Genomic DNA, 27,756 nt, shown 5'->3' with positions numbered 1-27,756 from the left:
ACTTGCATTTTTTTGTTGTTGTTGTTGTTTGTTTGTTTCCTTAGAGGCTCTCTACGGGGGGCTTTCTCCTCCCCCCCCCCCACCCGCCACCTCGGTTGGAGGTTGGATTCAGTTGGATTCGGCGTCAGGCTCCGGGGTCCTGGGGGCTTTTTTCTCCCACGCTCCCCTCTTGGATTTCCCCCCCATCTTTTGCTTCTCTTAAGTGTGCATTAAAAAAAAATAAATCCTGATTTTTGAAGCTGAGCCGGGGAAAATGGGCAACGGTGATTGGGACCGAAGGGGAGTCTCTCCGTCACTGTTGCTGGGACGCGTGCCTGTGCTGGTGTCTTAGAGCAAGAGCCTCCCTGAGCTTTCGGAGTGGAAGGTAAGGAAGGGGGGTCCAGGGGTCACCTTCCCTCTGCCAGGGGTCGCCACAGAGGAGCTCTCCGTCTAGGTGTTTGCGGAGGGAGGACAAGGAAAGGAAAGGCTGTTGCTGGCAGATGGAGGGGCTGCGAGCAAACCCGACTGTCTGCATTTACTTAAACGCCGCAGTTGAAAAGTTAGAGAAGTCTGTTTTTCAAGCGATGTGCTGGGTCAGAAGGAATAGGCAGGGAGACCTAGAAAATCTGATGGTTGTGTGTGATTGGGGTGATTTTATGGGGAGAAATTTTTAGGTTAGAAGGAAGTTAAGATAAGGGGAGGCAGTGGGTCTTCTATTGGGGAAAAAATTTTAGTGGAGTGATGGCGCCGTCTATGTTTGACTAAACTAAAGTGTCACCCAGAAAATCAGTTTGAGAATAGCTAAACTAAATGCCGGTTTGCTTCTCAGTAGGAGACAAATAAGTAAATAAATAAATAAACAAACACAACATCCTTGAGACCTTGGTAGCCATCCCTTAGACACCCCCACTCCATTCTTTCTTTCTTGAAGAGGGAAATACAATTGTTTGAACTGGCCCTGCAGTCGGGGGCGGGGGTTGGGGGGACGGCAGAGTTCAATGATTCATTTTTGATTCTTTAGAAAAAAACAAGGCGCCGTACACCAAGGCTTAAGGATTAAGATAAAGAATATTATATTGAGGGGGCTCTCTTGAGCAAGCTTGAAAGTGAAATCGGAGCTATTTCCTCACTCTTTCTAATTCTTGATGAGCACAGCAATGCAGACATGCACTGTCAAATAAATGGAAGCAAAAGTACCAGATTTCATTGGGAAAAGAAATACGACCTCTTTTTGAGTTACCTATTATAAAATGAAGCCCCCTTTCATGGATGGAATTCCTAATTTAGACACTTATTGTCACATTGGCTCTCAACGCCTACACTCTATCCTGAAGAACACTGCGCAGACCTGCATTGCCTGCAAAGTGCTACAGCAAAAAAAGAGGAAATTATTTCCAGAATTTCCTGCAACTTTCCCAATTTTTTAACCTTTAAATGCTCATTGGCTTTATTTTCTCAGGAAGAAAATGCATTATTCATTGAGCTGTATGCTTGAAACAGAGAACGCTGTTTTGATAGTCCCAGCAGTTCTGATGTTATTTTAAACTGCTGCTATATAGAGATTTAGAGTTGGGGCTGTTTTCTCCTATATCAAGACATAGAATTTGAATTATGATCTGGAAAATGCAGATCTATCTTCAGGGACTTCGGTCACTGGTATTTGTGTGCATGCGTTGGTGTGTGTTATGCAATGGGAAGGAAGAGGGTTTTATCCTTTGGTTCAGAGAGGACCCAGGCAAACACTGGAAAACTCTTAACTGTCTATATGTCTGTATGTCTGTCTCTGTTTACAGAACAGTGGAAGAGACTGCAGCCTAAAGACTTTTATAATTAACTTGGCATCACTTTTCTCAGCTCAAAGGCTAAACAAAAAAGCAGTGTCATTTATTCTAAGAAATAACTTCTTAAAGGTTAAAGCTGAAAAAAATTCGAGTTATTTTTGGATAACAACTTACAGAGGTAAATATAACCAAGGATTACTTTATTATGCAAGGCCAGGTTAAAAAATAGAAAGAAAAGGAGCTTTGGAGCTCTTGTTGGAAAGGGAGCAATTCAGTAATTGAAATCTGCTAGGAAAGAAAATGTTAATGTCTTTTATCTACCATGTGTAAATCTTAAATTACAGTAGATAACTGTAGATAAAATAGTCCTAATTAAAAAAAATAAAATAAAAGACTGAAGCCAGCTCAGTTACCGTGGTTCTGGGATTTTTCACTGACGTTGCCTTTGGATACAGATACTAATACAGTGATCCACTTTATGTATCCCAAGAGGGCATGTCACATTGAAATGACTGCCTTAAATCCTGGTTCTCAGTGGTGATGTTGAACAAGTCTTCCCCATGTATCTACCCATCTATACCCCTTCTCAGATGATGGTTTTAAAATTCCTTTAATCCACATGAAAACTGGTGTTTCTGCACAGGAATTCCCATCAGTTGACACGGTGGTCCCTGCAAAGACAAGTATGGGCATCTGGGAGATGATGTTTCATCCTCAACAAATTATTATTCATGTTTTTAAAATCGTGGCTATCCTTTATCAAAATTATTTTTCATATTTAAGATAAGAGAAATAATGTGATGGCAGCTGTTCCCAGATTATCAGATTAGATTTTGTGTGATGATGTTTACTGCAGGCTGACTGAGGGAGAGAAAATGTCGTAGAGGTTGCTTAAAAATATTTCAAAAATTAAAATTTAGGTTATGATATTTTAAAAAGATATCTTTCCTTTTCTTTCAATAGATTAATAATGCACTTGGAGGAAATGCTGGTAGATAAATAGAGCATTCCTGTTAATCATCTATTAAATATTATTTTTAAATTGAAAGTGGAGAATTTGGCCCTTGTGAATGACCGCGTGAGGGCGCTGTTCACACAGCAACAGATAATTTCCTAGCGTTATAAAATAAAAAAATTACCTGCCCTTCTTTTAAAAAGGGTTTTTTACTGAAATCTTGAAAACAGCTGGCTGTAATATTGGAAGGAGTTTCTTTTTTTCAATGCGCGTAGACTCCTACTTGCATTTTACTTTCATTGCCATTTTTACAGGCCAAATGACATAGGATGAAGGCTGTTCGTAACCTGCTGATTTATATATTTTCCACCTATCTCCTGGTTATGTTTGGATTTAATGCTGCCCAAGACTTCTGGTGTTCAACTTTGGTGAAGGGAGTCATTTATGGATCGTATTCTGTAAGTGAAATGTTTCCCAAAAACTTTACAAACTGCACTTGGACGCTGGAAAATCCAGATCCAACCAAATATAGCATTTACCTGAAATTTTCCAAAAAGGACCTTAGCTGCTCTAACTTTTCCCTCTTGGCTTATCAGTTTGATCATTTTTCCCATGAAAAAATAAAGGATCTTTTAAGAAAGAATCATTCTATAATGCAACTCTGCGATTCCAAGAATGCTTTCGTTTTTCTACAGTATGATAAAAATTTTATTCAAATACGTCGGGTGTTTCCAACCAATTTCCCAGGATTACAGAAAAAAGGGGAAGAAGATCAGAAATCCTTTTTTGAGTTTTTGGTATTGAACAAGGTGAGCCCGAGCCAGTTTGGTTGCCATGTATTATGCACTTGGCTGGAGAGCTGCTTAAAATCAGAAAATGGGAGAACAGAATCATGTGGGATTATGTATACAAAATGCACCTGCCCTCAGCATTTGGGAGAGTGGGGGATCGACGACCAGTCACTGGTTTTGTTAAATAACGTGGTGTTACCCCTGAATGAGCAGACCGAGGGCTGCCTGACCCAGGAGCTGCAAACCACCCAGGTCTGCAATCTTACCAGGGAGGCCAAGCGACCACCCAAAGAAGGTAAGTGCCCAGAAGAGAGGGGTAGATGAGGCGGGAGGGCTGTTGGGAGATGGTATTAAGATGTGCGGTTTCAACACAAGGACTTAATCATTGCTTTTTAACTCTATCATCTTTGGAGTCATTTGGTTTGTGATCTTCACTAATAAAGGTCCTTTAAGCTACTTTTAGAGATGGGGTGGTGAGGATGGGATAGCTCTCATCAGCATGCCCTGGTAGTTCATCCAAAACGTGGAGCCAGTTTGCAATGGAAGTTGGTGAGGTGGGGGGTCTTTATTGGCCTGCAGCCCCTTGGGAGATCTACTTATACACATGCACTCTCTCTCATGCACACTCCTGTGAAATGGATTTGTAGGATTTCTACCTGATGCTATAGCCCTATAAAAAGTACCCTTCACTTCGTCTGGTCTTTGCCCTCTCTGTCTCACTCTCTCAACCAAGACCCCTTTAGTTGTGCTGCCCCAAGTTGGGGAAGCAGGACGAAAAGATGACGCAAACTCAATAGCAAGTCTGTTTGGACCAAATGACTTTCTGACCCCTGAAAACAAGGGTGTCCCGCTTCCCCACAGGCCCTATAATTAAAAAAAAAAAAATGCTTTGCACAATAAATCCCGTGTGCTTGCTCTTTCAAAACCCCACTGGAAGTGCAAACTCTGGGGTCTCCTGGCTGTGAAACCACTTGGAGGCAGGGGTGAAGGGTAGAATTAAAACACAGGCTGATCCTGTAAAACGTGACAGCCCTCTTGGGTGATTTTTGCTCTCCTTGGTCCCCTGTTGATACACACGAGGAGAGTGGGAGCATGTCAGAGATGAGCTAGATGGAAGAAATAGTGCAACGGAAATGCAGAGGAAAAAGAAAAGTACAGGAATGATTTATAGCTTTCACCCAATCCCCAGTGGGGGAGCTACCAGAGGATTTCAGATTGTGGATTACGTTTAATAATGCAAGAAAGAGGACATATTTTGAGAAAATGACTTTCCTGTTTGTAAGGTTAACGGATGTGTTCCATTCCTTTGAGGACACGGCTGATACGTATTCGTTCTCGCTCCCCAACCCTGCAACTAGAGAGTGTGTTGATTTTTTATGCAGGAAATGTTTTCTGATCGCCACAAAGATCCCTGTCTGTGGAAAGGGACAGCCAAGCTCCAGTCCCTCTTTCCTCCCCCTTCCCCAACAGAAGTTGTCTTTGTGGCCAATATAAAATTGACACGTTGTTGGAGAATTTTCTTTAAGAGTAGCCAAGGCTTTGTAAGGGGTCAGGGTGGGAGGGAAAGAGAGAGAAGGGCTTAACTAGCTAGATGCGGTTTCTCTGCTGAAAGCAGTTTGGGGGATGGGGATTATGGAAAAGCAACGGTACACGGGGAGAAGATGTGTTAGAAAATAAATGCAGACTAATGGCAATGAGAGAGGGTTGAAAACCTTTAAGATTTCTACAGGTCAGTGTTTCACTAACAGCTGTGGCTGAAGAAAACAAAGTGGTTTTAAATTACAGGAGTTCTTTTCTCCAGTAAACATCCCAGAGAAGCACTTGCAACTGCAGGGATGGTATTTAACACCATTTAAAACTAATTAGTGTCCCCTAGAATAAGAAGCTACAGTACACACAGAAAATGTGATGCTACAAGCTGGCTAATAAGACAATTAACACCAGAAACTAGTATTTGTTTGTTTGTTTGTTTTATTGATGTTTTAATAAAATGTAGAGAATCTTTTTTTTTTTTTTCCAGTGCTTAAAATTCTATCACGAAACTGACTGCCGATGAGGAGAGGAAAGTGAATCTAGTTCTGGAAGCTTTTAATTGTGAATGGTAGCAAGGCACAAAAACAAAGTTGTTTGCACATTAAGCATGATTTTCAAAGATTTTGCAGGTCATGATCATGAGATGTGGGTTGAAACAGTGCTAGGATTTATAGAAGTTGGACTAGATAGTCATTTGTTTTGTAAATGAGTAAGAATATGAGTGATTTTAGACATTTGATGTACAAATCACGTGGGAGCACATCTATTTCTTTTGGCTAATTAGCAGGCAAAATGAGAAAGGAATAGCTCCATAAACAAATAAGTGATTATGTTAAAATCGTTATCGTGGTAATAGAACTGAACTAGGAAAACTTTGTATAATAGGGGAAGAATATATGCTGTATCAGTAAAATTGCACAGCCTGTATTCTCTTTATTCTAAATGTGTGTTCTTTAATTGCTTAGGTATTCTGAGTCAGAAAGGTAAGGATAAGTAATTCCTGATGACATAATTGTAGCTGATGCATTTAGAAGTAATTCTTATAAAATATATTCGGCATTCCTTACCTCCTTTAAAGAAGATCTTTTTGGCTTTGCTGCGTTATAGGAAAGGAATGTGAAAATCTGCAGACTCTTAATTTAGTAAAATTTATGCAAAGTTTATTAAATCTTAAATATTTTATATAAACACTATAGAAAATCTTATGAAAGAATTATTTAATGCCATTCCAAATAAACTACCATATAATGATATTCACGAGGTTAGAGGTTAATAATTACATACAGTCATGCTGCTCATTCATACCTAATTTTATTCCAAAATGTCTTTACTTTATATGGTAACATGTAATCCCAGGTTTTAAAATAAGGCTTTAAAAATTCTACTTACATATTATACTAATAAATGATTTCTATTTTCTATAGAAAAATAGACTATCCTGTAAGTCGTCAAGGGAATAAATACAAGATTATTCTCCATAGTTTTTCTTTACTTCTGCTTTATTCACTGTAATAAGTACTGAAAACCATGAGTGGAAATATTTTCTACATTCATTACAGCATAGAAGTGGCACAAATTAGATAGAAGACTCTTTACATGCAATAGATACAATTCTAGGTTGTTTTGTGCAGTGCTGGTGGTGATGGTAATGGTGTACCAAATGCTGAATATTTTGAATGTGTCCACCGAAATCACAAAATCATATTTAGTTAATATTTGAAGAAATAATAGGCTCCCAGGACAGAGATGTTGATTTTGTTGACATAGGATTTCTACTAAAATGTTTGTTAATAATACATTCATGTACTAAAGAGTTTCATAGTCAGAAAACAGCAAGAAGAAAACTATCGCTGTGTGTAGGGATGACACCAACAATTGCAAATGTTATCTTGAATATATTATAAGAGTAAATAATTGGACTGCTGCTTTTTAAAGTAATACATTAATGTGTCTTGTTTTTTAAGATCATGTTTGACATATTTGAGGGTGATATATGATTATAAAAACTTAGTTGCCATTCCCCAATTTTTATGTGAAAATTTGAGAACCAAGTAAACCAACAAAATGAAGCCTTTTAAAAATAAGGATGTCTTATTTCAGGTAATATTTACTAAAAACTGTCTACATTTAATGTATATAAACTTTTTTTTTAAAGGAAAATCAAATGACATTGCTGTTTACCTGGTTTTCAGATACAAGTCTGAGGAGGTACTGGCCTGTTTCATGAGGCCTTTACTACATTTTATAAGACTTTTTTTTTTTTTTTCTACCGTAGATGATTCTGGACTATATAGCTAAAATATAAGATGTGCTATAAGATCTTACTTCTTACTACTTCACCTAAAATAAGCAACTAAAACAGTTTTGGCAGAAAAATTCTCTACCAGGGTATCTAAATCACATAATAAGCCTTAATGGAACCTTTGTTTTCTACTTACATCAATGGTGCTACTTATGTGAAGGGAAATTGGGATCCCTGTATAGATTCCAGGAAATCTGAACACACATACTCATTTGTCTTTTCACTCTGCCTGTACTAATCCTTGATGTCCTATCACCCTGGGGAAGTCTCACTGTGCGCCTGTCTAAAATCTAGCCTGGGTTGTGTGTGTGTTTACAGTTCTAGGTACCTGTTCTCTCATCTACAGCAATATATGTCTCTATCAGCGTGTTTTCATTTCTTTCTACTCTTGCTCTTTTTGCCCTCAGAACTGTTCAGCATGTGCCGCGTTCCTCTTTAAGTGTCCTTGGATCTTACTTCCTTTGTAAATGACTGCCATGATCCCACACTCTCTAGCGGAATGTAGAAAGGCATATTGAGTCTGTGGTTCCTTGAAGATGCAGAGCCTGAGAGTCTGCTTTGCCCCTTGGCTGCATCCCGGAGTACTCATCATGAACTGTACTTCTGTTCTAGCATTTATCATATTGCAGTGTATTTTCCATCTATATTTCCATCTCCCTCCACTAGACCTGGGAATTCTTCAAGCATAAAGACTGGGTCTTCAGTTGTCTATGACAGTCTTAATAGAGCTTCAGTAAATATTGAATGTCAAATGAACAAAACAAAAAAGATCTCAATAGGAAAGATAGTAATAACATGGGTTACAATCGAAAGAATAAAACTACATCATTTGGGGAAAGAGGCCACCTTTTACTTTCTGTTTTTTTATGGAATGGAAGATGGCTACCATTTATATAATTTCCAGTTCCATTAATGTATTATTTATGCCAGCTTCTGATCTCAACATATTATTTAATATCACTTTAAACAAGAAAAAAGAATCAGTAAGAAATTATTAATTTTATATTTATATTAAAAGATTTATGGTCCATATACCTTTCCACACATGGCTATCTACAAAAAAAAATGGTAAGAAAGTTTGCCAATTTCTATTTAACTGGTTTCATTTCTCTTTATGTTTCTCTCTTCTGACTCTAGCATTACTTCTACAGTAATGACATTTCCCAGTCCTCTCTTGCACAGTTTGAAGACAAACATGCAAACTCTTTCCAAGAAAGAGGAAAGGAGCATTTGCATGTCAAGTTCAGTGCCTCTGTTATTCACTCCTATTTACTAATCTATAATTGTAGTAATAGTAGAATATTATTAAAAGTGTAGGCCTGATCAAGTAAAGTGCCATAATTTTTACTTTTGCCATTTTTGAATTTTGACAAACAATTTAGGACATCTCATATATATATTATTTAATGAAACAAAATTCCATATATGGCAACATATTTTCTGTGGGCGATAAATTAAAATACATGAAAATTTGTGTGTGGGGACGCCTCAGTGGCTCAGTCAGTTAAGTGTCTGCCTTCGGCTCAGGTCATGATCCCAGGGTCCTGGGATTGAGTCCTGCATTGGGCTCCTTGCTCAGCGGGGAGCCTGTTTCTCCCTCTGCCCCTCCCCCCTGCTTGTGCATGTGCTTGCTTTCTCTCTGACGAATAAATAAATAAAATAAAAAAAAAGAAAATTTATGTGTGTGCACATCTGTCCCATGCATGCACACATTTCCCAAGATGTGTCAGTGGGTTTTATGATAGCTGTAGATAAATGTACTGTAGGTTAGTTTTCTTCCAAAATTGACAAGGAAATTTTACTTAGAGTTCGGCTTCATGCATTACCTTATTGACTTCATTTCCTAATAGAAGCAATTTTATTGTTAAACTGAAGACTTTTATAAAATATAATATTCTTTAGAATCACTCTGGTATACATTACCGAAAGTCATGTGGCTCTTGGATCTAAAATCAGTATTCATTCAAAAATAAACTTTTCTTTTTCAAAATGTCATTGCTGGGTTTTAAAATCTACTACTTGAGTTTGAATCTACTCTTCTATATTGTAACTGTGTTACTCTGTATTACTACCTTCCCCTTCTCAGATTAGTTAGTGATGCTTTTTTCTCAGGGTATAGGCGAACAGGAAATGACATCATGTATTGAATTTTAAGAACCTAATAAAATTAATGGCTTGGAATATTTTAGTTCCTGTCAGCCCTGTGGAAATTTCTTCCCAAATCAATTAACTAATAAAAATCAGAGAGGTATGCAATTTTTCTAAGTATATCACTTCATTGAAATGAAAGGTATTTTGGTGTACCTTACACTTGAGTCCTCAGAATGACTCAGCCTCCTAGTAGCATCTGTCAAGTGACTGAGCTTGACTCATCAATCTTTGGTAGTAGAGTGTTAAAATTAAATGAGATTGCACATGTAAAACACTTAGTCCATTGCTCAAGTTATATTAGGCCCTCAATTCACTTTTTGAATGTCTTTTTTATTCTTATCTTCTGGCTATAAGTGATAGAGGATTAACAATAAATAATGAAGCAGATTGTCATTATTTGAACTTGTTTAGGAATTTGGGGCATTTAACGGAGGATCATTAAGCATCTTGAATGTATGTCTATCTTGTATTAGATACAGAAAAGGTAGCATCTCAGTACCTGTGTGTTGATGGAGGCATGACTAATATATCAAATAGATCAAGCTAGTGGTGTGTGAGTCATCCTAGGCCTGGGAAGATGTCCTTTGGATATCATTGCTGATAGCCTACAAATCCATTTAAATTAAACAGTTTCATGAGTATTTTACTCTTTGCTGCGTTATGCAGAATTAAGTTCATGTTTTGAAATGTATTTTGAAAAGGAATTATCTTGAAATATTAGTCCCTATTAAACCATTTGTAAAAAAAATTAGGATCACTGGATTGTGGTCACATACCAGTAAGTCCCAGGATTCCCCCAAAGGCTTATATATTCAGATATAGAAAAGAAAACAAATTTTTTTTAGTGTTCATTTAAAGATTCTGATATTTTCTTGAAGGAAAATTACAAAATGTGATCTATAAGACTCTATGAAATGCTAAATGCTCTATGTTCAATTATCTTTCAACTATCATTCAGGAATTTTGCTCACTTGCAGAGAATGACCTAGCTATCTATCTATTAAATATTAATAAGTAATGTATCTCTGCTATACACAGAAATTACAACAAGTAACAAATGCATAATGAATACATTAGTATGGAGCTGTTTCTCTCAAAATTAAGTGAATAGGAGTCTTCTGAAATCTGACATGTTTGCTGATACTCATTTTAACCATAACACGCCCATCCCCATCACATAATCATTAATGTTTGGAACACATTATAAAACATGAAGGTAAAATGATTACTGTTTAGTTTCCATTATGTTAAATGAAATAATTTCCCTGCCAGCCTAATCCTGGATATTGTATTCTCTAATTATTTCTTCTGGATAATAAGTTTCTTTGGGGAATGTTCTGTTGTTCGGGAAAACAGAGTAAATACGTGCATGGAGCAGATACTAGAACACTGATAGAGCCAGATTATAATACAGTTGACCCCTGAACACCAGGGAAGTTATGGGCACAGTTGAAAATCTGTGTATAATTTTGACTCCCCCCAAATTTAACTTCTAATAGGCTGCTATTGAGAGAAGCCCTACCAATTATATAAACAGTCAATTAACACATTTTGTGTATATACATATATATATATGCATATATACTGTATTCTTTTAGCAAGCTAGAGAAAAGAAAATGAAATCATAAAAGAAAATACATTTATAATAAAATACTGTATTTATATAAAAAAATCTGAGTATAAGTGGACTCATGCAATTCAAGCCCATGTCGTTCAAGGGTCAACTGATTTAGAATACAACTTAGATACACTTAAATAGAATAAAAAGCATTAAAACAGTTGAGGAGTTAACCAGAGAAGGCTACCTTGATGAAATTACTTTTTAGCATAAATATGTTAAGGTGATATAAATTTCACAGAAATATTATCTCTCCTGGGTAATTCATGCTGGGTGGGTGTTACACAGTATTTTTTTCATGACATTTCTACTGGTCTTCCTCCCTTTTAAGGTAATCTTAAAAATTTTGATAATTTTAAAAAAATTAATTTCTGTGCTTGCATATCTAAACAATTTGTTTTCCAATAAACGTTTTAAAGAGAAGCTTCATCATTATACTGGCATTCACTCCTGAGAAAACAAGGAAATAATGCATTATAATAAGCATTTTATAAATTTAAAGAATATAATAAAACCTAACATTGAGAAAATGCTTTCCAGTTTGCCAAGCTCTGTTGCATATATTATTTTATTTGGCGAATAATTGCGTGAAACACATATTATTTGTCCCATTGATGTGTGCTGAATATATAGAATACCCTAAAGACTGTGGTTTTCCTTTCTCTAAAAACTTAATGCAGATTGGTTCAAATGAAAAACTAGAGAATTTCAGAGCTATGGGTTTTCTCACTGTCTCTGGAGGGCTTGAATCTGAATCACAAATTTGCCGATATATGAGGGACTTTAGGTGTTATGTAGTCCATATCTTACCTGATTAATGGATTCCCAGTCTGCAAATATATGATGGGAACATTATTTCAGCTGAATTTAAGTCTTCTTGGAATTTATATTTAATACCGTTTCTCTAACATGAAAGAGGCACAGTCACTTAGGACTGTTTGATAGTTCTACAGTTTGATTAAAAAAATATATCTTGGGGTGCCTGAGTGGCTCAGTCATTAAGCATCTGCCTTCTGCTCAGGTCATGATCCCAGGGTCCTGGGATCAAGCCCCGCATCGGGCTTCCTGCTCCGCGGAGAGCCAGTTTCTCCCTCTCCCACTCCCCCTGCTTGTGTTCCCTTTCTCGCTGTGTCTCTCTCTGTCAAATATCTTTAAGATACATATATATATATATAAAATCTGCTCTCTAAAAAAAAAAAAATATATATATATATTGTATCTAGCCAGGACAATAATCAGAGAATACTTTACTAAACTACTTAATATAGAGTAGTCTCTACAAATGAAAGCTTTCATCCCTAGATTTTTGTTCTTTCTGGTATATATTATTTAAACAATGTGATGTCAATCTCAAAAAACAATTTTCAGTCTAAGTTCCTTAAATCTAAAGAGCAGTGTATTTCAAGTTCAGAGTCTGTGTAGATTTACTAAGACGATTTAGCAACATCTATCTTGGATTTTCATTTCACTCTCATTTTCTAGGGAAATCTGTGTTTTGGGGAAATAGCATGTCTTACATTTTTTAGTTATTGTATGGTACACTGAGAAATAGTGTTGAGGGTGGGAAGAGAGAGAGGTCTGGGCTCCCTTCTGTTGAAGGTCGGAGCTTCAGTGAGGTGGGCTTACCCTGGAGTTCTGACAACCACTCTCTCCTGTCACCCCTTTTGCCCTGTGGGTGGTAATGGCTTTCTGCTGTGTCTAACCCTCAATGCTGTGTTCTCTCTCTTTGGTTTCGCCAAACGCTATCCATGCCATAATGTTTTCTCAAAGTATCTTAATTGAGGACACCATCTGTTTCTTACTGGGACCTTGACTAGTAAAGCAGTGTATAATTTTGGTGGTGAAGTGATTTCTGATTTCTTATGAGATTGGCTCGAAACCAATATTTTAAGTTTCGATCCTTTCTTTTAATGTGCTAAAGGTCTTATGTAGTTATTAGCCCTTTTGCAGATTAGCATATAAACCAGCTCAAGTAAACAGGGAAATAATAAGAATTTAAAGAATTGAGTTAATGAAAATTAACATCAGTTAGCCATTTTTTTTTAGCTCAGTTGAAATGGTATTTTTTTACACTTAATCCTCTCTCAGAATCAATGTGTTTATCTTTACAACTCCATTGAATTTAGGCCCTAAAAGTATTTTTGTATATTTACGTGTTGGTTTGTGGATTACTTAGCTAATTCTTAAATTACATAATACATATACATTCATGTACAACATTTTCAGCGTTGATGTGAACCCAGAACATTTAAACTGGCTTGGATATTCAAAAACAAATTGTGAATTGATCATTAAAAACAGATAACTTCAAGGTTCCCACAAAAGACTTAAAAAATACTGACAGATTAAGTTTTTATTCTAATTTTATATCATTATGATGTAAATGGAAATGATGGAAATGTAAAATGAAAATAGAATTTCAGTTTCATTTTGCCTATTGATTTCACTATCCCCCTCAAAGCAAAACAAGAAGGAAACACACAAAAAGCATTTTTTCTTTGTTTCATTACAAAAAACAAATAGAGGTAGCTAAGTTTGCCTTTATAGTTTCATAATAAAAGTTACAGTTTTTTACTTTTTTCTGTTAGTCTGTTTGTTGCCTTTCACATCAAGGAAGGGTCCCAAGAGGAAAAAAAAGAAGTAATTTCCAAAAATTATGTGCACACAATTATGTTGAAACAGAGCTTTATGATTTTTCTGAATAATACATAACAAATATTGTATATTGGATGCTTTTGGAAATGTGTCCTCTTATGTAGCTAGTCATAATAATTGTAATGTGAAAAAGAGAGCACTTTGGGAAGACAAAAATCTGTTTATGTAATCTTTCTACATAAATCTGGCAAACTTTCAAAGATCTGCTTCTGCTCTGTAGACTGAGAAATTTGAGTTTACTTTGGCTTCTCGGAGAGGTCAGCTTTCTTTATAGATATGTCAGGCTGTGGTCAGCTCTCTTTGGCTGGCCTTGGTTTTTGTAACTTGTAGGGCAAACGGTGTGTACTTTTTAATAGATGTGCTTGAGAAATTAACCAAGCACAACTGCTTTTGTAAAAAAAAAAATTTAATAGGCTTTACTTTCAAAGATGATGATGTAAATAGCTGTGGAGCATCATTGGTCCATTTGCACAGCAGAGAACATTTTAATCCCATCGTTTATAATATATTAAAATCTCTCTAAAAAAGCCTATGACTTTTTTCTGTTTTAGTGATTTCCCTGGAATTTTCTGATTATTATTTTGGTGTTATCATTTTTATCATATTTTGGTGTTCAATTGGTGATAAGGGCATAAATGAGTTCCAGGCATAATAAATATGATGTGTGCTTGCCTCTGACCTCTGCATCCGGAGACCATAGACTCTACAGAAATGGAGCAAAGGGGGCTTGGAAGCAGAATAGAAGTTGATCCTCTAAGTAGTAAGAACTGATTAAGGTGAAAGAAAGAAATACATGTAGAATGTGAATTAATACAACTTTTTTCTTTTTTTTTTAAAGATTTTATTTATTTATTTGACAGAGAGAGACACACCAAGAGAGGAAACACAAGCAGGGGGAGTGGGAGGGGGAGAAGCAGGCTCCCCGCTGAGTAGGGAGCCCAATGGGGACCTTGATCCCAGGACCCTGGGATCATGACCTGAGCTGAAGGCAGAGGCTTAATGACTGAGCCACCCAGGCACCCCACAACTTTTTTTCTTAGCACTAAAACATTTTTTCTAAATAAAAGCCAATATATAAAGAAGATTTAAAAAAATGGAGCTGGTTGAGGTGGGGAGGAGGCCTAGAGCCCTGCCATCAGTCTCCTTTCTTCCTATGTTGATCGCAGAGGCATCTCTGCTTGAAAAAGCACTGCAGAACTGTAAATCTTAGAAGCCTCCATCTGAAGTCACATATAAGAAATGAATGGCAAAAACTAAAATTTTTAGAGTTTTGAGCACCAAGAATGTGTAAGAACTGTCATTTTGTTTTTATTGCATTTTGCTTAGAACAAAATTCATAATTTGTTTGGGATCCGTATGTCTATGGCCCATTTATCTGTGTTTAATTTTTCTCCATCCCATTCAACACTCTAAAGTTTGCCTGAGTCTAACTCCCAAACCTCAGGCAAGCCCTCAGCCTGTTCTGTCCTGTCTTTCAGGCATCTCTAAGCCTTGTGGGGATGTCCATAAGCTGACTCTGTTACTTTTCTGCCATGAGTCTTCCAGTTGCTGGTCATTTGCTATCTTCTGCCAGCCATTAGTGTTTCTGCCTTTGCCTTACAGAGACCTAGTGTAATGACGTCATGCTGTGTTTAGACTAACGGTGAGATCCCCAACCTTTCTCTTCTCTCTGTCACACTCCTTGTATGAGACATGTTTATGACCCATTTTTAGTGCCTGCCATGTAAACATTGCTTTCAGAGTTTCTCTGGAATCAGTTAGTCCTGTGGCTTCATGCGGTACCTCGGGGTGAATGCCACAATTCTTCATTTTTCCTTCTAGTCATCTGGATTCCAAACCTCTTTGACTGTAGGTTCCTAACCCTCCTGCTGATTTGCTTATTCCAGTTATGCCTCTTGCTCACTTTCTTGTTTGCCTAGATAAAAATGAATATTATTTTAGAATTCTTTTGGATTTTTAACTTTGATAAATATGGAAGCCCCAATTTTAAGTCTTTATAAAGGTATAAATGTATATATATTTGGTCCTATGCATTCCTACACTCTTCCATGTTGTTTGTTTAATCCCCAAATAGTTCAGTTGCAAACTGTCAAACTTCTTGGAATGCACTAAAGATAAAAGGATAGTGAGGGGCGCCTAGGTGGCTCAGTCGTTGGGCGTCTGCCTTCGGCTCAGGTCATGATCCCAGGGCCCTGGGATCGAGCCCCACATCGGGCTCCCTGCTCAGCGGGAAGCCTGCTTTTTCCTCTCCCACTCCCCCTGCTTGTGTTCCCTCTCTCGCCATGTCTTTCTCTGTCAAGTAAATAAATAAAATCTTAAAAAAAAAAAGAATAGTGAAAATTATTTTGAGTTCCTTTGATTGTTCACATATAATGGATATCCATAACTGAAAACAGCTTATTAAAACAACAGCAAGAAGTTTATTAGCATTGGCATTCTATAGATATGAGTGGATAACTGAGATGTTATTAAGTTTCTTCATAGTTCCAGACTTCTCTCATTCTGGGCACATGGAGGAATTGTGTTCCTGGCCCACTTGTGGTTGGCTGGAGGAGAGCATGAAGGTCTCTTTACCTCTGGCATGGAGACCTGTACTTGAAGAGAAGGGGCACCTCTGTCATCCTGAGTCCTTGAATGTGTGAAATGAGAGGAGGCCTCTGCCTTATGCTCTTACCGATCCTAATAGTTGTGAAGCATGAGCAAGGAAGAACTTTTTCTATTTTGAGGCACTGGGAATTTGGGGTTTGTCTTTGTTACTACAGCCTTACCTAGCATACATAACTGATACAGTGTCTGGTTGTGGAGCATAGGGGAGTAGCTGGGCCGACTGGTGTTGCTAAAAGGTGATTAGGCACATTGGTAACATATGTTGTAAATCAAATGTAATGACATGATGGCCATGTCAGTCAATGATATTTTGGGAGGAGGAACTTGCCCACATATTCCATAACGTACTCTGGGCAGCTGTATTTGAATTTATTTCTGGCAACACTATGGAACTCGTTTTAGGTATTATTTATCAATATGTAACTATTTTATGTTTTAGCCTAATTAAAATTAATGCTAAAATAACTACAATAATTGTATGTTTATATTATAAGAGAACACTTTTTTTTATTTATTTAAAAAGTTGTTAGGTTTTTCTACATTTTTAAACTTACCCAGATTGGAGAGGGTATTGTGGTAGTCTTTTGCTGAGTCATAATTATCACAGAGAGAACTAAGTAGAAAAAATTCATTTTAGCATGGCAGTTCTTGCTGCAAGGTAAAACTTGTCCTGCTGTCTGTCCCGTCCCTCCCTCCTTCTCTTTTCCCTCCCTCCCTGTTTTTCTTCCTCCTATGTTTTCTTTTTTTTTCCCAGATACATAGGCTATGATTTATATATGTTGATCTAGATTGCTCACAGCAATAATTTGCAACAAATCTGTTATCAATATACGTGGAGGGGTTTTTGGTAAACAAATATTTCTATGGTAGTTCATGGGGAGCTTGTAATCACTTAGTAAGCCCTGCTTCATTAATCTTAATTTTCTTGCAAGTTTAATTGTGGAGCAATAAATTAACCTTCCTTTTGAGTAGGTGGGTTTTTGTCACATTGAGAAGTATTCTTAACCTCCCATGAGAGATAGGAGGGGAAAAGCAGGCTGCTATGAACTATAAACAAGCCTGTGTGAGGTGCCTGTGGGAGTGAAGAGTTGCTCCCAATGTTAAGTGTACTCTGGCAAGTTTTGCTCTACTGGGCTGTGCCTTGCATTGTTTTTCTGGCTTTCCTGTTCTCAAGAAGCTTGGATTATGGTATGCTCATTAATTATAAGAGACACACTTCAGGATTCAAAGAGGGTTATAGAAGCCATTGAGCAACTGAGAAATTAAAACAGAAGCAAAAACAAAAGCTTTCTGTTTTTTTTTTTTTTTTTTCCCAATCTTGTGTTCTGAAGAAAATCCAGGGATGGAGTGAATTGTCATTTCACTTCCCACATGTTTATATTGATAGGCAGCATGCACACATACATGTACTCATTTATATGTGAATTTATGACATTAAATGATCACAAGTATATATATATGATTTGAAAAGATAAACGTTTTTCAATAGTTTGAGAGTATATTCCTTGTTAAAGTGGGTTTACTAACTATCTACTAAACATAAATCTAACTAGAGTGACTTATAAGGAGACCACAGGAATGACAAAGAATAAAAATACTTTTTACAGGGGAAGCTTTAAACTTGAAGTTAATCTGTTGAACACTTGGAGTGTTTTTAATAAATACATTCAGAGCAGTATTCTGTGGATCTTGGATATCAGAAATTGAAGTTTTACTTAGGATTTAAGAGTAAATCATTTGCCAAGCAGGTTTCCAAAAGTTAAAAACAAATGTCCATTTCAAAAATAGGGGCACCTGGGTGGCTCAGTCAGTTTAGTGTCTGACTCTTGATCTCAGCTCAGGTCTTGATCACAGAATCTGAGTTCAAGCTCCGCATTGGCATGGAGCCTACTTAATTTAAAAGAAGTAAAAGTAAACTATTTGCTTTTACATTTCTGAAAAATTCACATATATCATGTTATAACAAATTAATACTCTTTTAAATTCTCTTTATTGATTATTTTCTTCCTTTGGAACTTAGTTACCTACTAGGTCCTACCCATTCCAGAGCTGTAAATTCAGTGTTAGATTTTAGATATTTCCCCATAGAAGGTAATTGCATAGTGGTTGAGTCAGACCTTCTCAGTTCAGATCCTATTTTCTATGCTTTTGACTTTGTGGCCCTGAGAATTATTACACTTCTCATCCTCGGCTCCTTTGTCTGTGAAGAGGTGATTATTATAGTGAGGTAACTAAGACATTGAATAAGGTAATTAAGGTAAAATACTTAGCATGATTTTTGGACTGTGTAGTAGAGACTCAGTAAATGTTAACTTGCACTAATTGGACAATTCTGGAACCCTTTACTGCATTACATTTCTTTAACACAACAAATAAAATTTTGATTCATGATAAAAAATATCAATTTATTTCATTGACCTCAGAGAAATGAAAATGCCTCTGGATCATTTAGTCTATAGAAATGTACTGTATCTTTAATCCTTTATTCCTTCTGAATACTCATGTTCCTGAGAAGAAGTCTGAGCTAAGTAAGCTACCATGTCTATTCTCCTTTATACCTCATTTAAAAAATGAACCAATACTTCTTCTTAATCAAAATTAGAGTGGGTTTTCTGTGTATAATAGAATTACTGTATCTTGCTAGTAAGGGCACATAGAGCATTTAGAGTTGTCTTTCAGCATTCAGTCAGGCTGAGCTGAATGTAGTGATGTTTACATTGTTTACATTCTTTATACGGTCTCCTGCTCAGACTCTACTGCTTTTAATAAATATTTATTTTTGTAAAAAAAAATGAACCACCTTGTTCACAACATCAACACTTTTCCTCTTAAAATGGACTGGTCAGTGATATTTACAGGTTGTTTGACAAAGGATGATTGCCCCAACTGACTTTTTCCTGAAGACCTGGATCCACTTTAATCAAGAAGCAGTGTTGATTTTTGTCCTCCTATGCAACTTCATCTTCTGAATGTTTTCCTGAAAATATTGCTGTCCCTTTGGTCTAGTCCTTTCTCCATAATATTGTGGTTTAAATAAATAAACCAATATGAATTTGTTGGTTAAATCAAGTTAAAGTCTATATTCTGACTTCTAAGGACTGATACACATATTAAAATGAAGCAAACTATAATTTATGTCTTGGCTTGCAGTGAATCCCTTTTTCCTTCTGAGCAGAGTCAGATCTCCTGGAAAAATGTCTTGCTTGCTGCCTGCTTTTTAAAATTTGTTTTAAGGCTCAATGTAAGAAAATATCAACAAAATATAAATCCGTATTCTTCAAAAGAGCATACTTTTTTATTTTTAATTTTTTTAAAGATTTATTTATTTGAGTGACAGAAAGCGTGTGAGTGGGGGAGGGGCAGGGGAGAGAGAGAGAGAGAGAGAGAGAGAGAATCTCAAGCTGACTCTGGGCTGAGTGTGGAGCCTGACTCGTGCTCCAACCCATCACCCTGAGATCATGACCTGAGCTGACATCAAGAGTCAGGTGCTTAACCAACTGAGCCACCCAAGTGCCCCTTTGCTTTCAGTTTTATCAAACTTTTACTTTTGTCATTACAAACAAGAGAATTAGCAATGTGACATTCGATTTTTAACTCTCTATAATCCTTTGTATTAGAAGGGCACTTCGATTGGAAGACTGAACGACTGCCTTCTGGATGAGATTTGCCACTACTGTCTGGGTAACTTTAGATAAGTCATGTCACCTCTGAGGGAGAGCTTCACTTTGCTCAGATGTAAAAATAAAAATGGCTGTCTGAAACGCCTAGGGTTGCATGGAGAGTGAAACTGTACTCTACATGCAGGCCATTTAGAAAAGGGGTAGCGGTGGGGCACCTGGGTGGCTCAGTTAAGTGTCGGCCTTCAGCTCAGATCATGATCCTGGAGTTCTGGGATGAGCCCCACATTGGGCTCCCTGGTCAGCGGAGCACCTGCTTCTCCCTGTGCCCCTCACCCCACTTGTGCTCTGTTTCTCTCAAATAAATAAATAAAATCTTAAAAAATAAAGTAAAAGAGAAGGGGAAGAAGCATCCAAAAATGTTCTTATTATTGCCAACATTAACTTGAAAATCTGGTTAGGTTTATTAGTTTAAGTTCATTGGCATGCATGTATGTGAAATAATGGTTTTGTCCTATGATGATCAATATCACAAATTGTTGGATGGATTGTTGGGCTTGATATTTTTAGGTAAGACTCTGATCATCTGTCCTTGGGAAAACACCGTACTCCCTTGGTTTTTTCTTTTCTGTATCATTGGAAGCAATAACATTTTGAGCTTCACATTCAAACATTTCAGTTTGATTCTCAGCCCTGCTTTGTGACCTTTGGCAGTTTGCTTCATGTTTGTGAACCACATTTTCTGTGTCTGTAAAAAAGATACCATCTGTATGCCATTTTTTAAAAATGTAGTCTGTACGAAAAACAATATTAAGACTAGTAAGGTGATGGACATGATCAGTTTTCTTAGTCAGCTTAAGTGATTGAAAACCTTGAGTTTTAGGCTGCCCAAAGTAAATTAAAGAATGACTTCAGTTGTACTCAGCTATAAATTTCCTCATCTGTAAATGAAGATCAGAAATACCTTGAATCATTTAGTTGTAAGATTCTACTCTTATGTCAATCAGAAAAACAGTTTGGGAAAATAAACACATCTTTTCTTCCCTTTTGTTTCTTTGGAAAGTCAAGCGTTAACGGTAGAGGGGAATGAGGACAGATGAATGCTGGCCAGAAAGAAACTGGGAAAGTTGTAATCTTAACAGACCTGCTTATTTTCCTCTAGGGGGCAAAGGCTACCTATAAATAAGCAAGGCTTTTTGTGCCATATTGAGTAATGGAAAGTTAAATGTATTAATCTTTAAGGAATACAAATTAGGTAAACTTTGTGTCATGTAAATTTTGAAACTGACTAAAAAAGAGAAACATGTTAATAGAGCTTCATAATTTCATGAAGTGTTTTTGTATCTGTTCTAAAAATACTACAGATTGGAATCTGTCCTTTACAGGTCACAGGTGGGAATGTTTCGGAGGACAAATGTGTTCTAGCAGCCAGCCGTGCAGTTGTTTTGATGGGATTACTCATCGGATTTAGTAGATAAAATGCCAGCGGGTTACTTTTTACTTAAAATAATGCATCAACTTGTTGGTTTTGGCAAACCTAATACTTGGTAAACACTTTCTAAAAACTCAGTTTTGTGCTTTTCACCACGTATAGCAAACTTAATAGGTGGAACCATATTCAGATTTTTTAAACAAACCTTACTTAGGTTCTATCAGCCTAAATATTATTTTGACTTGTAGCTTTCTACAACTGCATCGAACAGTTTAACCCCTAATGTCATAAACTTTTCTGTTAACCTTACATTGGTGGGGAATGGCTAGTTTAGAAATCCATTAATAGAAATTTACCACCGATAGTGGATATTGCTGTGAGCAATTGTATATGCAAGTGACTTAGCGAGGGAGGCTGAGTGATAAGGCCCAGTATCACATTGAGAGAGCTGAATTTGAGTCCTTCTCTCAATCCTTACAGTGTGCCGCTGCTCTGTAAAGATAAATACAATCTAATATTTTTCAGTCGTTCAAAAGTTGCTTAACTCATGCAATCCTTTGTAATTACAAGATGCTTTTTGTGTTTTTGTTTTTTTTAAGATGTTATTTATTTGACAGAGAGGGAGAGAGTGAGAGAGAGCAGGAGCAGGGAGAGGGGCAGAGGGAGAAGCAGGTTCCCTGCTGAGTGGGGAGCCTGACATGGGGCTCAATCCCAGGACCCTGGGATCATGACCTTAGCTGAAGGCAGACTCTTAACCGACTAAGCCACCTAGGTGTCCCCAAGATGTTTTAAAATATTGTAAAGTTTTATCTTAAACTCTCCAAAATACATTTCCTCATATGTATTTAGTAGTCTCCCGTCTCTTAATGCTCCTTCCAACTCCTAGTCTTTTCCAAAGACTTTACACAAAGCCTGTGTGTAGATCCTCAACATTAAAGGAGCTTTCTTCTTGAACCAAGTCCATTATTTAAGACCTCTTCAATCTAATCTCTCCTGGGGAATTTCCAAGTGATTAAAATAGGAGTATTGATTTTGACCTGCTCTGAGACATACAATGCTTATAAAACACTTTTTTACTCATAAATGCACATATTTTTTTAATTTTTACATTTGCAATTAATGTAAATATTCATTTAGATATAAGTGTAGCTGTTTTTAGTATTTTCTTCTATAAAAATATTAATTTCTTAGGTTTCAGGAGTATAGATGTTAAAGACTTTGGTTTAATTACCTTGAACTTCACTTATCACCACATTAACACAATGAGGTGCTTAATCTTTCCTGTAATTAGCATCATAGAAGATCAAAATAAAATTAGAATTACAATTATCTTTTCTTAAGTTAATGATTTTAAGTTGGTAAGATGCCATTTACATTAGACAAAAATAGTTTATAGTTAGATTAAGCATCTCTAATACTAGAAAATACAGCATACCTATAAAAAGAAACAGAGGTGAAAAGTTCATTCTCTACTTCAGGGAATATGTTATTTAATCTTTGTCTTTAAATTAATTTTGGTAAGTTCTTTTTAAATTCTCAACTTTTATTTGCTTGGGCATTGAAAATGAGTACTATCCAATTGGGAAAAAGAATAAATCTTGATCCATTCTGACTAAAATCATTCTTTGGAATTTTCTTACTTGTGATAACACTCAAAATACTGAAAATCAAGCTGATGCCAACTTTTCTTTTTGAATGATAGAAATTCAATGTTTTGGAAATGGAAGGGTTTCTTGAGAGGACGTAATCAAAACAAAATTACTTTTCTTCATAAAAAGAATAGCTATTCCATTTATTCTAAGAAGGGGAATTCAGAAACTCTATGTAGGTCAACGTCAGTCATAAAACAAAAAGAGGAAAAGATAACTGAAAAATAATTATCTGAAAAGTGCAGGTATATTAGAAGATTTAGGATTTATTTCCATTTTCTCTTCATAATTTTATGTTTTCTCAAATTTCTTTCACATTTACATGTGCTAGTAAAACATATTCTTCAATAGAGAATTTTAGTCTGTGTTTCGTATTGATTTTTATCCATATTACATTTTATTACAACACAAATATATCTCATATTCTGGCAGCCACATATTTATTTTTATACTTTATAATTTTAAAAAGTACTATATTTGAATTATTCCAGAATTCTTAGGTCATGTGAATTTTGTAGCAGAACTTTAGGTACATGATTAAAATATTCTAGCATTTGCATAATTTAACAGATTAAGAAGAAGAATTTAGAAAAACATTCCTGGGCAATTCAGTTGTCTTGAACATCTGGTTAACAGCTGGAGTAATGACTGTTAACCCAGCAGTAACCATCTTTTACCCTGATCCCCCATGCACACGCAAACACTAGGAAGGATTAACTACTATTAATTCTTGCTTTCTTTTGCTATAAGGATTTACTTAAAAAAGATAAGAAGATTTGAGAATCCTTAATTGTACAATATCAGCTGAAATGTATATGTAAAATATAAATAGCTGATTAAAATGAGATTCCAATTTCATTAATATAAATTGAAAACAGAAAGCTAACTCTTGATAGTTAACACAGTTATGATTGAATTTCTTTGTAATTCATATAAACACATTTTAGGCAATAAACAGTATTACAGTAATAGCCACTGTCATATTTAGTACAAACTTAATGTTGACTTGATTAGTAGATAAGGACTGAGCACACACCTTTCAAGATGTTTAATATATTTGTTAGATCACAAATTTTGTATGTAAAATATATAATAAGTATCTATAGCATATTTCAATACTGCAAGTTTTTACCTTTTCAAATGAACCTATTTTTATGTATTTTTCTTTTTTTAGATTTTTTTTTATTTGAGAGAGAGTGTGAGTGAGAGAGTGAGAGAGAGCAAGAGAAGGGGGAAGGGGCAGAGGGAGAGGGAGAAGCAGGCCCCCTGCTGAGCAGGGAGCCTGACCTGGGATCATGACCTGAGCGGAAGGCATAGGCTTAACTGACTGAGCCACCCAGGCACCCTATGTATTGATTATTCTATTTCCATTTAGTATGTTGATAACTTTGGGAAGCTTTCATTAAAAATGTTAAATGAGCTTGCATGCTCAGATCCCAGTGAAAAAGTTAATTTTCTAAATTAACCTAAAAGATAATCATTATACTCTATTATTAGAAAAAATCAGAGTTGGTGAATTTTCCTTTCAAATTCCTCAAAATCACTCAAATTGATACTCCTCCCTTTAAGATTTTGCTCCTGTTTATCTAAATCTCTAGCTATATGTAAGGCATAGTTAATAGAGTGAAAACAAAAATAAAGTAGAAATTTGTGTAAAATAAACCATAATGGACTTCTTTTAAAATGTCTCACCTCTGGATGCCTGGGTGGCTCAGTCGGTTAAGTGTCTGCCTTCAGCTCAGGTCATGATCCCGGAGTCCCCAGGATCCAGTCCCATGTCTGCTCCCTGCTCAGCGGGGAGTCTGCTTCTCCCTCTGTCCCTCCCCCCATCTTGTGCTCCTTCTCTCTCTCTCTCATGCTCTCTCCCCCTCAAATAAATAAAATCTTTTTTAAAAAAATAAAATGTCTCATCTCTAAATGCTCCAATAGCATAGCAAGATTAGCACGATACATTGTTTTGTAGTTACTCTTATAGTAATTCTAGTTTTTAAGCTCTTGTCAAGGAATAGGATTGAGTTTTGCTGGGTGCTTCTTCTCTTTAGCAAAAAGTTGATTTAGTTCATGCTGTACAATGGTTATAGAGGCATATACATAATTTATATGAGATAAGTTGAATAATTGGCTGAAAGAAAATCATGATTCTTGGTGTTGTCCTTTTCCTTTGTCTAAGATCCTTTTGCAAAAATAAAATCATATGAGGATGAACATTTGTATAATAGTTCACAAATATGTAACCACTAGCATACACATAGTGGCTCAGGGTTCTATAGTGTACTGAGTTCAATTATTATATTCAAAAATGTTTGTTTTAGAACTTTATTTTCCAAGAAGTGTCTCTAGGTATGCCATTACATGAGCTAGAAATGGCAAGCAGGTTGTATATGTTACGTTCTTGACCTTGAAATTAGACTCCTATAATAGAAATTAAGAATATATTTAACATATACCCCAAATGAGAAGAGTATTTAAGACTTTTGCAATTACTGGGAAGAGGCAAACCCTATAGGTAGTCAAAAATAAAAGACCAATATGGCCCATGGCCATTAGGATTTAGATTGGGCTTTCAAAGATCGGAAAAAATATAATTTAGATGAAGGAAATAGCTTAAACAGAGGTTACATAGGAAATGTTTATGGACTAATCTTGAAAGGTGTAGAGCTTGGATTATAAGAGGGGTGGGTGCACACAGACTTAGGTGGGACAGATCAGAGGGTTCTTTATTTAGGTTAGACACCTTGGATTATGATCTGAACGCAGTGGGAAGCTTTAGAAGGAATTTGATGATGATGTGGTGGGAGGCACACAAGAAGTTATCAGGAAGAAGGTAGAGGGTAAATGAAATGTAAGCTAGTGGAATTAGACTATCTGGGAAGGGATCCAGGGTACCAGACATCTTGAGGGGACTAGTGATGGCACTTATGCAGTAATCTAAGGATAATATGACTAAAACATAGTAATTCGAAAACAATGATGAAAAGCATTGTGATCACTTTGAGATATTTAAAATGGCCTGAGGTGATAAATTTTCAAATGAAACACCAGAAGGGAAAAAGTAAAGGCCTGAGTTAGGATGATTGTGGTTTTGGCCCAAGATAGGAATTTGCAAAGAGTAGCTGGTTCAAGCTGAGTAAAATACGGTTCAGAAATGATGAGTGTGAGGTTTTGGCAGATAATTAAATTGGCAATGTCCTTTGAAAAAGCAAATAGGCTTTCATATTATAGCTCTGTCACTTAATAGCTGCAGGACTTGCCACATAAAAAAAACACCTGAGATTTTAAGAATTGATGTTATTTATATTATGAAATAAAGTTACATTTCTTTTCAGATATGATATGATCTTATTTGTCAAAGAGACAATATTCATTGTATTCAGTTCATCAGCTTTTAACAAGTTACACAAAAACTAAAATAGATAAAAAATTTAAACAACTTATAATTTCTTTTAGCTTACCTCTGTTATTCTAATTCATTTTTCTAAAGTTTCATAAATAGGAAGACCATTTAGATTTTTAAAAGATTTTTGATATTTTGATGGTTTTATTGTAAACAGATTATAGTTTGTGAATATCTACATAGAACTATAACTACCATTTCCCCATCAGTTTTATTTTGAAAAAATGTTGGAAGTAGTGCTTAATTTTGGAATCAAATTTTTTTCTTCTTAGGATTTTAAAACGTATGCTTTAACAAAAATTTGCATAATGAATCAGAAACACAAATCACACGTTAGTATTTGGGAAAAAAAACTTTGTATTTATGAGTCATTTTAGGACTTTTTCAACTTGAGATTGATAGGATTAAATTATCACTGAGCCCATGCAACCAGTTTTCTGCCTTTTAAGTTGCCTGTGTTTGCTGAGATTTACCATTAATATCCATATATGTTCTGCCTGTAGAAAGAAGCGCATTGTAGGAATTCAGAGTTATGAAAGAAACAAGTTGCCTTTAAAGAAGATAGGATTCGGAAATGCCCATTTGAAATTTTTGCTTTCATTCTTTGGAAGTCATTAGTGGCTTTGAATAGCAATAATTTTAAAATAGAAATTCTGTAGCTATCAATGAGCAAATTGCCTTGATTTCAACATGAATTAAATATGAAGAGCTGAACAGAATATCTGGCCCTCCACTCTTTCTTCTTCATCTAGAAACTTCATTATTAAATATGTGAAAGCCAAAGATGATTCAAATATTTTAGTATACTACAGATGTAATCTTTAGAGTTAACATTATCTATAAATTACAAGTAGCCTAACTAAAACATCTGCAGTATGGCAGTTTCTGTGCAATTTAATTTTCACTAAAAGCATTAAAGTCAATAGGAAAATCACCCAGTCAGCAGAATGAACACAGAAATTCCATTCATGGAATTAAAGGGTTATTTTAAAATGGAACAAAGTAGGGCGCCTGGGTGGCTCAGATGGTTAAGCGTCTGCCTTCGGCTCAGGTCATGATCCCAGTCCTGGGATTGAGTCCCGCATCAGGCTCCCTGCTCCTTGGGAGCCTGCTTCTCCCTCTGCCTCTCTCTCTCTCTCTCTCTCTCTCTCTCTCTCTTTCTCTCGGTCTCTCATGAATAAATAAATAAAAAAAGTTTAAAAAAATAAATAAATAAAATGGAGCAAAATATGCTGAATGATATTTGTCATTTTGTTAATGATCATTGTTCTTATTTGTCCTAATTTATTTCA

At 36.0% G+C, this 27,756-nt stretch overlaps 1 protein-coding gene across 2 annotated transcripts in view; it reads left to right on the top strand.

Moving 5' to 3' along the window:
• Positions 1 to 3,044: 3,044 nt before the first annotated feature.
• Positions 3,045 to 27,756, top strand: part of ADGRB3 (adhesion G protein-coupled receptor B3) — a 723,536-nt gene continuing 698,824 nt past the window's right edge. For both annotated transcript variants that reach the window (XM_028097735.2, XM_088024325.1), the window contains exon 1: positions 3,045 to 3,801. In XM_028097735.2, coding sequence (XP_027953536.1) covers positions 3,045 to 3,801 — 757 coding nt within the window. The remainder of the gene's footprint in view (positions 3,802 to 27,756) is intronic.

Source organism: Eumetopias jubatus, unplaced genomic scaffold (genome assembly GCF_037043125.1).
Source record: "Eumetopias jubatus isolate StellerSeaLion01/CBP00866 unplaced genomic scaffold, mEumJub1_p1.0 scaffold_6, whole genome shotgun sequence".
Lineage (NCBI taxonomy): Eukaryota > Metazoa > Chordata > Mammalia > Carnivora > Otariidae > Eumetopias > Eumetopias jubatus.
This window is presented reverse-complemented; position numbering and strand designations above follow the sequence as displayed.